General features: G+C 43.5%; 1 protein-coding gene across 1 annotated transcript in view; it reads right to left on the bottom strand.

The window, feature by feature from the left end:
• LOC126517981 (protein zyg-11 homolog B-like) overlaps window positions 1-12,241 on the bottom strand; it is a 72,553-nt gene that overhangs the window by 19,302 nt on the left and 41,010 nt on the right. Inside the window, exons 14-15 of the mRNA XM_050167823.2 lie at window positions 7,254-7,321; window positions 4,567-4,696 (exon numbers count right to left, since the gene is read on the bottom strand). Of these exons, the coding sequence (XP_050023780.1) occupies window positions 4,567-4,696; window positions 7,254-7,321 (198 nt within the window). The remainder of the gene's footprint in view (window positions 1-4,566; window positions 4,697-7,253; window positions 7,322-12,241) is intronic.

Consider the following 12,241-nt stretch of genomic DNA (forward strand, 5'->3'; position numbering starts at 1 on the left):
AAGCATGTCTTCTGTGCCCTGAAGCATACAAAGAGCAGAAAGGGGCAGCCTAATGAGGCCTGGCATGTGTTCCTTACGCACATGTGCCTGCACCGTCTACAGTCACAGTACAAACACCAAAACGTCTAACAAGTGCAATCGAGACGACTAATCAGAATAAAAGCATTGTTAGGGCACTATCTTCTGTTTACACGTATAATAATAATAATAGCTTTATTTCCATCCACTTGATGGAGGAGGCTGCAAGTAAAACCTGCTCCAGTAGAGGCAGCTTTTACTTCCTCTAGTCATTCCTGTGGTCTCCATTTTTTAATTTATATCTTATCTTACTTTAGTATGCTTCTCATTAACTTCTTACATTCACACAGGCAGTTGCATCATGCTTTGCTATTCATTAAGCTTGTTTTACCTGACATTTTGTTAACGAGTTATTTCTATTACAGCAAATTTTTGGCCTCATGCTTTGACAGAACAAATCATTAATTCCAATATGCAGTAGTTCCTATGCATGCGAGTTTGCAGCCACTTTTCTGCACAACAGCTATTCAATATTAGACGAAAATATTCATCCTAAATCACTCTTTGCTTCGAACTTAAAGATCCACTACAGTCCACACACATTACAATGGATTCTCGTACAGCATCCTTTCAGATAAAACAACCATTCTTCTTAGTTTGGTCTTCCTATATTATCCATGCCATAAATCCCACTATTAATGGACTCAGCTATGACTTACTATCAGGTAGAATGTAAAATCTTTTAGGCTAATTTTGTCTAGTTAGTGTAAATACAACATACTTTGCTGCAGCGACACGTGCGTGAGCCAGTGCACTGCATACAACTATTCTGGTCGCTCACGAAATGTGCAAAAAAGAATTCTTTTCTTCACCCTTTCAGTGCTGAGTTGTTTCGGAAGTGACACACCCCCAGCGTCAGGTTTTCTTCTCAGATATTACAACAGAAACAAAAGAAGTTATTTTGGGTGGTGCAGAAATGAAAACATTACACAAAAGATAGCAAATGCTCTCTTGGTGATGTCGTCGCATACCCATCTGACAAAAGGAATGCCAAAAAGAACATGGCGGGACAGAAATGCAGAAATGTTACTGGTACGTGCGTTAGTGACACTGACAAGGTCAAGAGACGAACGAACTAGTGGCAAGATTCCCACATGACGTGCCTCACAACGCCTAACAGAGACTTTTCGGATCAATGACGCATGCTGCTCGTCGTCGCCCACAACTGCCGGCTCAGTGCTGAGCAAGTGCCGAGGAAGCCACCAGGCCTAACCGGCTTAGCTACGAAACTGTAGCGTACGGCGCTTCAAAAACAACTGCTGATCGTTCGCAACATGTATCTTTTTGGCAACGTTTTACTTCTCACCACATCGATTCGCACAAAAAAAGAAGGTAGGGTGCTATTCGTGACGTCTGGACGCGTGTGATGCGGTCAAGCCTTCTGGTGTTCAGTGCAGCAGCCGCCAGACAGCCGCTGAGTCGAACTCTCCTTGTACCGCAGCTATGGTTCACGCTACTGGTTTGACAGCTTTTTTTTTACTGATCACAGTTTTGTATGAAAAACAGGAGCCAATGTTTATGTCAGCGGTGACAATGATGCGCTTGGGCCAGGGTGGCCGGCACACCAGGGTGGCCGGCACACCAGGGTGCCAACCGGCCTTGGTCAGCTCCATGCCGTTGTAGCGTTTTTTAATCTTGCCATTTGTCGACAACCAGCGTCTAGAAAATGGCGTTTCTGCATTGTAGCACGATTCCCGTGCAAACACGTTTATTTATTTATATTAATTTCAATGTTTTCATCCTTTCTGCAATCAACTTTGGATTAGGCAGCAGTACATGCGAAGCTCCGCCATTTTACAACATACTGAGGTACTAATTCTGGTTACAATGAACATTTCTCGTTGGATTATTATGATCCATTGTAACATGCGTCAACTGTATTTGCACATGCCTAGTCATGTTGCATCTACCTTATCTGACCCACAATTAAAACTGGCTCATAGAAACAAGTATTATAGTAAATTATTTAAAATCTCTGGTGCCTGCCATTATCTATTTTAGTATTAACGCAATTTGTACTAGAGCTGAACCTCGCAATAACGAAACTGGCAGGGAAGCGAAACAATTCGTTGGTGCAAAATGAGACAAGACAGATGTGGAATGTGTCGCAAAATTAAACTTTGCTGTCAAAATTCTGCTGGTCTAGTTTGGCAAGCCTTGCTCGAGTCTTAGAGCCAAATTTCCAACACCACAAAGTGTGCTCTATGTGTTGGTCAGTGATGGCGGCATCATGATGGAGCAGCATTTTAGGTCAATCGCTTTCAGAGGTACAATCACTATTGCAAGATTTCATGCAACTCCACACCAGACGCAGAGCAACAGCATTCCTTCAGCGCACATGGTCACCCGTAGAAGCCAGCACGACCGTTGCCGAGCGCAAAAGTGATCGTATCTCGTATCCTCGAAAACAACTGTTCGAGAATGCGGCCTCATCACGCAAATCCACATCCAGTGACGCCAAATCTGTCCACAATGCCTGTTGGATGGTACCGAAGCCTTGAAGCAAGGGCCAAGTTCATGGCCAGATTTTCAGCGTTATCTTTTTTCCGAGTGCATTCCCGCACCCAGCCACAAATTTCCTTTAGAAACGGCCATCTAAAGAACAAAATGCAGTGTCTCACAGCTCTTTCAAAACAGTGCCCAACTATGATCACCTCTCATTTCGATACTGCAAGCACAGCTGGCATTTTTTATTTTAGAGCTTCTGATATATTTTACTTACAGTAGAATACCCACCTTGGTCGCTTAATGGCTTTTGCATTGTGCTGCTAAGCACCAGGTCGTGGAATGAAATCGCAGCTGTCGTGGCCGCATTTCGACGGGAGTGAAATGCAATAACGCCCATGTACTGTGCGTTGGGGGCACGTCAAAGAACCCGAGGTGGTCGAAATTAATCCAGAGTCCCCCACTACAGCCTGCCTTGTAATCAGATTGCAGTTATAGCACGTAAAACCCGATAATTTTTACTACCAGCATGACGTCACTGTAATCTGCTCAAGAAATCCGAAGCAAAAACTTTGGAAACTACTGCAGCATGCTGCTATTCTGCGAAGGTCTTAGACATTATGGTCTAGGCATTACAACTGTGCATCAGCCACGCAAGAGTCTCAAAATTACATTATTTATGTCACTTCGGGCAAAACAAATGCAATGTTCGAAAGGTAGAACATCACTGCAAACCATTACCGGCAATAGGTAATGCGTAAATGAAGCGCTGCCGAACTGTGATCTTCCTGGTAACGGAGTAGTAACAGCTAATCCTTTGCAACACTGCATGGTGTTAGCACATGATGCAGTGCTCTCGCCGACTCGGGTCGCATGAATATTGACAGTAACGACAGGAACGCTTGAGCAGCCATTGTTCCCATAGTGAAAGGACATAGATGGTTGTTCCAAATCGTTGAAACAGATGTAATGCACGTGGTGCCACAGGGACAATTGCGCAACACCGAGAGTGCCGCCGTCGTGGCGTCCGATACTGCACCGGCGGACGTGCCATTGCACACCCCGCATCGTGCTCCTTATGCTGTATGCCTCCCTTCCCTTGAGGTGTGTCCTGAAAGTGAGTGACCTTCTTCATGGCCTCCGAAATCACTCCGGTCACTCGCTCGCTCATTTCGAAGGCCATATTATTGTTGCAGTTGGACTGAAGCAGAGAATGCTCTGCCATGCGCCCTGTTTGGCCGCACTTCCGTGCTCTGGTACTTCGCGCGCACCCTTTTTTTACCTGGGTTGGGTTCGAGGCGTTCGTTGTAACTGTGCAGCAAATTAAAACAGGTTTCTTATATCTGGAAACTGTTTCAGCAGGCAGGGTCAGAAAATCGTAAATGCACTGAAATGTGGTCGTCATAACTGATAGATTGTTATATCTGGGATCATTATAAGTAGGTACGACTGTGTGCGCCAGACTAGAGATGGAAATTGTAAAAAACAAATAAATAAATAAAAATTAATTGGAAAGGAATGTCCCCCCCCCCCCCCCCCCCCCGTTTTTTTTCTGAGCAAGTGGCCAGCATTTCTAGACCCCAACAAATTTTGAACAAAAAGGGTACGACAAGGTGACACGAGAAACATGGCAGTTGAACTGACGGTTGTTCGAACAAAGGAGACCAACTATGTCGCTACTTGTCTATATTCACATATTTAAGTGCCTGTGTTTTGAAACATTTACACTGCATCTGCAGAAAATTTATGTCGACACCATGTTGACTGCAGCAGGTTGGCTTGAAGTGGCATTTCTCCTCAGGCGAATAAAATATATTGACAGTCTGTTCACAGCATTTGTTTATCTGCATAGCACACAGAGTCACCCATCTACAAATGTTTGTTGACAACAGCCTGAACATAGTTTATTGTCAACTTTCCAGCACAAAAAAATAAGTTTTTCTTGGGCCATTCTAAATTTAGAAATTTTACACCTTTAGTAAGTACTGCTTTAACCTGCTGGAAAATGATCACAACCGAGCCATACAGTGAAGCCCGACTCACCAGCTCCTTGAGCATGTCCTTCAGGCTGACGCATTCAACGTTCCAGTGCTCGGGCCCGTCGCTAGCCAGGTGAGCCACGATGCCGGCTGCAAAGTAGCTCACGTCGATCTGGCTCGAGTGCAGCAAGTTCCTGCATTATTGCGTGATGATGATGATCACCGATACAGTTCATTGGCACAAGAGCAGCTATGACCATAGAGCACCAAAACAAGGGCTATTCATAGGCTGAACGTAACGATAATAAACAAACAGACAATCAGTGTATTTAACATGGAATAAAAATGCTCGCCTATGGTGCCACGTTAAATGAAAATAAAGGACTATCTATTTTCATAAAAAGGTTGCTACAGACAAAATGCAGGCCTGACGGTTAGAACTGCTACAATGATGCTATTGCACGCGCAGTACCTCTTTCGTAACGTGCATCTTTAGAAAGCGTTATCATCAATGCAAAATCTTCAGATTTCTTTTCCTTTTTCTTATTTTGATGGCTGGCACAGCTTTGCGTGTTTTTGATTAAACCATTTCTGTGCTTTGAATGGCCAGCAGTTAAAACTTCCGTATTCCAACTTCCCTATTCAAATGTACGTGAAATGCATAAGTGCTAATTTCAAATAATTGTTGACCCGATTTGGATGCCTTTTCCTGCATAATGAAGAGAAAGCTAAATTCTACAGAATGCAGGAAGCAGAATTTAAATTCAGGGACTTACAGTTAGTTTATACAAAAAACATAAAAAATCAGGGGTTAAAGAAAGAGAAATGAAACTGAAGTCTAAAATTTACAAATTTCTAACACCGAACCAAAAGGACGTATCACAGTTCTGTAAGCTGCATTTGCTAGATGTAAGCATCTGAAGCAGACAAATTTTATGTATGAATTTAGAGCTTAAAAAAAAAGTTGTTACTATATTTAAGAGGCGTGATCAGAAGGAGACCAGAATGATCACACAGCACACAAACTAGTGAACAAAATACACAGCGGCTAGTGACGCTCACTAGTGACAGCTCTTTGCAACACTTCTTGCCGCATCCCACCACGACTGCCAGCAAGTGAGCTACAGCCAATGAAGTAAACAGGTGCAGTGATGAGTCTGCAATTTTTTGAGGCAGTCGGAATGAATGACTTGGAAGAACAATGTATTTATATGAGCTTGCGTCTTCCAACTCGAGAAAACTCCAACCTAAACACGGAACATGCTCCAACAAGTCTTCGGGGATGAATTTGTGTGTCGATCGCAGTGCTTTGAGTGGTACAGTCGTCTCAAAATTCGCAAGAACGTCGACTGATGAAGATCCCCCCCACAGCGGACGACCTTCCAAGTCAACAGGCGGAGTTGACATCAAAGCAGCTCCCGATTTGTTATCCGAGAAATTGCTAAAGGTGTAGGCATCGATTCCTAATCATGCAAGGCAATTCTGAGAGAAGAGCAATAAGCATCACATCAACACTGAAGAGGACCGGAAAGCTGGAGGCAAGGTTATGACTGCTTGATCAGTCATAATCCTGTCTCCAGCTTCCCAAAAAATTGCCCATAATTTTAGAGTGCTGTGTCATCACGAACGCTCAAAAGCTACCACGAAACGTGTTTTGAATACCGCAAGTTGACATGAAAACCCAGGATGCAATGTCAAGATAACAACCCACGACACAATATTACAACTTTATCTCTGCGTTTATGAAAAAAGAAAAAAAAATGAAGTTTCTACCATGTCACAGATTAAGGAGACAGTTACTTGGCCCATGCACATGGACATGCTGCTCACAGCTTCTGATGGTGGCACCCATACTAAAAAAAAATGAATTTTTCTCTTTATTAATGTACCAGTCAGTAATAAGAACTTACTTCAAAAGCAATCATGTCCCTGAGCTGTCCTCAGGTCTCCATATATAATTATGAAGACAGCTTGGAAAGATGGTGCAGAAATACATGTTTCCTTGTTTGAAAATACATTCCCTTCAAGCAGGCTTTGTTTCAGCCATACTTTAAGCTTACTGTCGCACTTTTCACTATGTTCGCACTTTTTGTGAGTGTCCGTGATGCAGCACAAGCACCAAAAAATGAGTGTAACAAAGAACTCCTCCCTTCTGAACTCCATTCGCCGTGGCCCTCTAAATGTTAACACAATCGACACATTAATTTCACTTTCTGCTTAATACGAAAGCACTGAAAAGTCCCGGCGAGAAACTACACATTGTTATGGAAGGAACACTCGTTTAGTTCGAACTCGAAAGAATTCCACTTCAGTTAATTTGGTGTCCACCGACCCACACCACTCGGGCAAGTAGCAGTTTGCTTTACAAAAAATTTAGCAGACGATGCTACTGCTTCCCTAGGTGTGAAGCTGTTTTATATAAATTTATTTTTATCTTTTGGCGGCCGATGCTCATTCTTTTTGTGAAGCAATTTGTTGCCACTTATTTTGTGTCGTGTCACACTGAGCCAGTGTCTAAACACATCGACGCTCCCCGCCTCACGCTGGTGGACTCACACTTTAAGAGTAAGAAACAAAGACATTACAATCTACTTCAAGTGAAAAAATAAAAAAGATTTGAATTTTAGTTCGTTTTGCTGCCATCTGTTAACTTGACCGTTCAGATATTTCGTCCAAACCTTGCGGTCCCGTAAGGCTCAAATGAATGGGAGTCAACTGTAACTGTTAAAACAACAGCGACTGGTCACTCACCGCAAGATTCGCATGAGGTTGTCCTTCATGAGGTCACTCCGCAAGCTGGGCACCTCGGCGATGTTGTTCTGGGGAAACCAGCAGAGTTCACGCACTCAACGGTCGGCCACATAATCAGCATCGGCTGCCAACACTAAAATATCTCCAACGGAACAGATAAAGCACTCCATTTCCAATACATCTGATGCAGCATTCCTGCTTGTCCACCATAGCACACGAAGTTGACAGACAGAACACAAACAGCCATCAGTGTCATGTTGAAAGCACCACTGCAACTATGCAAGGTGATCAACGGTTGAACAAGGAATGTCGCTGTAGCTGGCGAGTTTCCTTGTTCGACCCCTGTTGATCATAGCAAGCGTCCGTCTTAATGTCTACTTCTGTCCTCTGTGTAGGTACAGCCGCTCACAGATGTCATGGCCATTGAGGACATAGTCGGTAATCGTGTACTGTCATGCAACAAATTAGGGCTGGGCTGGGATCAATTAAATTTGAGATGATTCAGTTAATGCCTTAACCATGATTAAGTGGCTTGATCACATGAGCACAACGAGGTAAGTGTCTTCATGGGGGTCCCATGTTTTCGCTTGCTCAGTAGCAAGGAAGAGAAAACACAGGTTGAGCTACAATGTTGGAATCACGTAGATGGTGCCTCTTAGGGCAAAGCTCGCCTATCTGCACTATGCTTTGACCTACTGTAGTACCTGAATATAATTCATACCTTCATTTTTTTTTTTTTTTCAGGGAAAATGGGTTCGAAAATTGCCTATGCATTACAATTGGATACAAAACCAAAACCATGTTTGCTGCATTGGCAACATCACATGCAGTGCCATCGCCATCAAAAAATGGGGACAGAGCACATTTTGTGAATGTTGTTATCAGTTAATTTTGTGCTCGACTATGATCTCGAGTGGCATTCTTGGCAAATAACTTTTGGAGATGCTACTACCACTTTTGTGAGATTTCGCATGAAGTGTGACTAGATGTTTTGGAATACTCAGCCCCAGCGTTTCTGGTGTTGTACCAAGGTTGCTATCTGTGCAATGTGCCAGGAACGCTGTTGGACGCACAGTTCGACAAGTTCAATGCAGAGACTCGCGAAAGTATTCATAAAAGTGATCGCTCTAGAATACCACCCCCATGCGCTTTGTAGCTATGACCAATAAAGCACAAATGACGATGACGACACGTCGCCTTCATTATGAAAGCTCATAAAAAAATCCTTCTGTGAAGGAAAATTCCGCATACTGCGTTTCTGATCACGAACGTGGGGAGCACGCTATATCTTTATTTCACGAAGTGGCAGCACGTTAACATTCATTATTTGTATGCGTCGCCGATTCATATTTGTATATTATTTATTTTCTTAAGCCCACAAAAAGTGGATGCGCATTAGATTCGGGGGCACGTTAGAATCGGGTAAATACGGCATTTCAGCTAGAATAGGGGAAGTCCAGTTTCCGCAGCACCTGCTAGTGCATGGGAATTAGAGTGCCAGCGACGCACTGATAACACTTGTATTGCCAGAGAACATTTGACAAGATTTTTTTTGTTTTCTAAGTGGACTTGTGATCTACTTAGGCATTTTTCTTTTCCCTAGGAGGCCCCTAGCTAAGGGGCACTACATGAAGGGTAGTGAGTATTGATATACTTGACGCGTCCACTTATGCAAAGTGCTGCTGACATAATATTAAAGGCAACTATAAATCTGTAGCAAGGTTCATTTTTGCGTCGAAGTTCCTGCATGTAACTCACCAGTTTTCATTCTCTACCTTTCGTACATAAATCAACAAATTCAATTGATAAATTAATTATTCCGTTTGAAGGTTCCAATTCTTCACTTAAAGATTCTAAGTCAATGCACAACCCTAGTCAGAATACTAGATAATAATCTTATGCTAGTGTCCATGGCTATTGCCATGATGGGCAACTTGTGGATTAGGGATGGTCAATTAATTTTTTTATTTGATTAATGATTAATCATTCATCATATTAGCCTTTAATTGATTAAGTGCTTTCAATGCAGGGTTTTTCATCGATTAATCGATTAAACGAAATTTTTGCCGGGCCCTTTTAAAATGGTTGAAACACTGCATCTGCTTTTGTATGACCCTACTTTAATGTTTCAGAGGTGGAACCATGTTTGAAACACAAATGTACAAACATTTGGTAAAGGATAATCTTTAACTTGTTGATGGCTAAATATAGTTGGCACTAGTGGCCTTTGAAAAGGTAAGCAATATATGTTATAATATGGCACTTAGTGCAGAATTAAATTAGATTAACAGCACTAGTGAAACCTCGTACAGTACAGTTAAACAAAAAATAAATATGGCAAAAGGGAAAGGTGAAGTCCAACTGACATATGCAAGAAATTGGAATATGCACAGGGCAAAAAGAAAATTGCTGGTTTAGGAGTTGAAACCACCTGCTCTTTCCTACAGAGCGAAGGAATGTCAACTGGCTGGGATGTTTGGGTGAAACGGACGCCTTCTGTGAATGGCCAAGCAACCAGCCTGCGAGAATAAATGCTTGGACACTACAGATTTGCTGGAATCGAGGTGAACTCCATCGCTATGTAAAATGCATGCTTCAAACCGGCGCGCTTGTTGTGTCATGTTGTTAGTAGACTGGGAGTGGCACGATGATCAACAACTGGGTTGCTATAGTATGCCTTAAATTTCTAGGGCATCTCCAGCCTCTGGCTTCGGGTGGCATGGTGGGGTGTACGGTGTTGCGGAAGAGAAGGGAAGTGCTCGGTTCTACATCACTAGGGACTTGGAAGAAGATTCACCGACGATTACAATACTCCCTAATGTGAAATTTGAGCACAGCTGTATACATGTCTTAATTTCACAATATATTATTGGCTAGTGCGGACATTCTGTCTCATGCGACACGTTGCAAATGGAGCTAAGTGTGGTGCGGCTGCCTCGCTCATTGGCAGATTGCGAGAGGAAGTGCGTGGGTGACGCGTGGGCACGATTCACAGCAGCTGCCGCAGACAGACCACCACTCATGCAGCACTTTGTTTCCATACAGACGACACGTGCTACTCTGGCACCACCTTGTAGCCGTCGCAAAGCCCCTCGTGCATGACGCTACGCTTTTTTTCTCACGCTTTTGTCATACCCTCCTCCTTCGCTTTCCTCCTCGTGCTCTCTTCACTCTCGCTGCTTTTTTCATCCCCCTTTGTGCTCCACGTTCGCTCTGTGCTCTTTCACCGTGCTCGTTCGCTCGGCTATGAGCTAGGACGCCGATACCGACACTCACCGCAGGAATGGCTGCCCCTAAGAGCTGTGCTCTAAAACAGTCGCCAGTCACTCTACCACAGCCGCACAGTCACTGCTCGTGCGCCACCATTCCAGTAGGGTTTCAAAATGTTTGTGCCACTCCTGTCGAACTCATGAAAATGATTAATTGAGCAGGTCTAATTGATTAGGTCAATTAAATGAAAGGTGGACGTCAATTAATATTATAATAACCTTGCAGGATACACTTTACATTTAATCGATTAATTATTCATTGATATTACCAACCCTGTTATGGATTTGCCTAAACTTCACCCTCAATATATAATGATAAAGAAAAAGTCACAGTTTAGCCTAAGAGGTGAAGCATTCATTGTGATAGCAAATTAATAGACAGCCATGCGAAGTAAGATTAGTCATTTTATCAGCTGCATAAACTGCTGTAAACGTTCACTTACAAGCTAAATTAAAAAGCAAGTTGTCACGTGCGCACAGGCAAACACGAACACATTTCACTTGACGACCGCAGACACTTGCTGTCAGAACACTGGAGTGATGAACAGCGGCAGCAGTGGCAAGTGAACTCCCCTTCGGGCTGCCTCTCGCTTAAGCATGAACTAGTCGCGCAAGAACACAGCGCACACGAAGGCATGAGGTATATACAGCCGGATGGCCTTTGAACTCAGTGCAGATTGGCTCCAAGATAAGAAGTGTGCAGCCACGCTCGGCCATCGCAGCTGCAGTAGAAGAGGAGATGTGCACTAACCTTGCCCCCCCCCTCTCCTGCACGAATGAGAAGATGGTGTGCACCATCCCCACCTTATTCCCTTGTGAGCACAAGAAGACGCTACCACATCAAGCTTCCATAGTTCTTAGCTTACCCTAGCAACCTTTTACTCGCACCTACAACTACAGTGTGCAGCCGTAATGTTATCACGCTTGGACTTTGTATGGAACGTAACGGCGACATCAAAGGTGACAGCAGAAATTCACCTAGAGTGTCCATACAACTGCTGTCGCAATAATAGTAAATGGATACGAGAGGCTTGATATTTTGTTATTTGCAACCATGTGAAAAAAGAACTTGCTTCATAGTTTGTTTTCTTCTATAACTAAAAGAAACTTCAGCTCCTCGGATCCCCTGATTTTTCTCGCTAAGTTTTCAATGTATCAAGCACTGTTCAATTCCTCAACATATTGACTGTTTATTAACAAAGATTCACTGACTTTGTTCTGCAGAGATGTTGTGAACAGACACTTCACTCGAGCCATAGCAAGAATGATCTATGCCACATACAGAAATGCTTATTCATTAAACAAACATTCATACAACTCCAGCCGAAATACTGGTTGCCATTATACATTGTCTACAAGCAGGCATCGCTGCTGCAAGTAAGTGCAAGTAATCGACAGGCCCCCCAAAAAAGCTGCCAGTACCGCACAGAGGGCAAAGCACTGACAGCAATAGCAAGCTTCTGCGTCGCACTCAAACTCCTCGGACTGTGTTCTAACTATGCGTGTGTACGACATGCTGCTGTGACGTAGTACGCAAGGTAAACTCCTCCTGAGCAGCGGGAACAGCGCCCTGGCAGCTACCAGGCGTCTCACAATGCTGATGCGGCGAGCGCCACCAGTGGCGTCATAGGCATTGCACCTCGATAGTGGACAAGGATGAGAGCAACGAGAAACCGTCGGTGTTAGTCAGCGCCCAATAAAATACTATGGGATAACATT

Source organism: Dermacentor andersoni, chromosome 11 (assembly GCF_023375885.2).
Source record: "Dermacentor andersoni chromosome 11, qqDerAnde1_hic_scaffold, whole genome shotgun sequence".
Taxonomy (NCBI): domain Eukaryota; kingdom Metazoa; phylum Arthropoda; class Arachnida; order Ixodida; family Ixodidae; genus Dermacentor; species Dermacentor andersoni.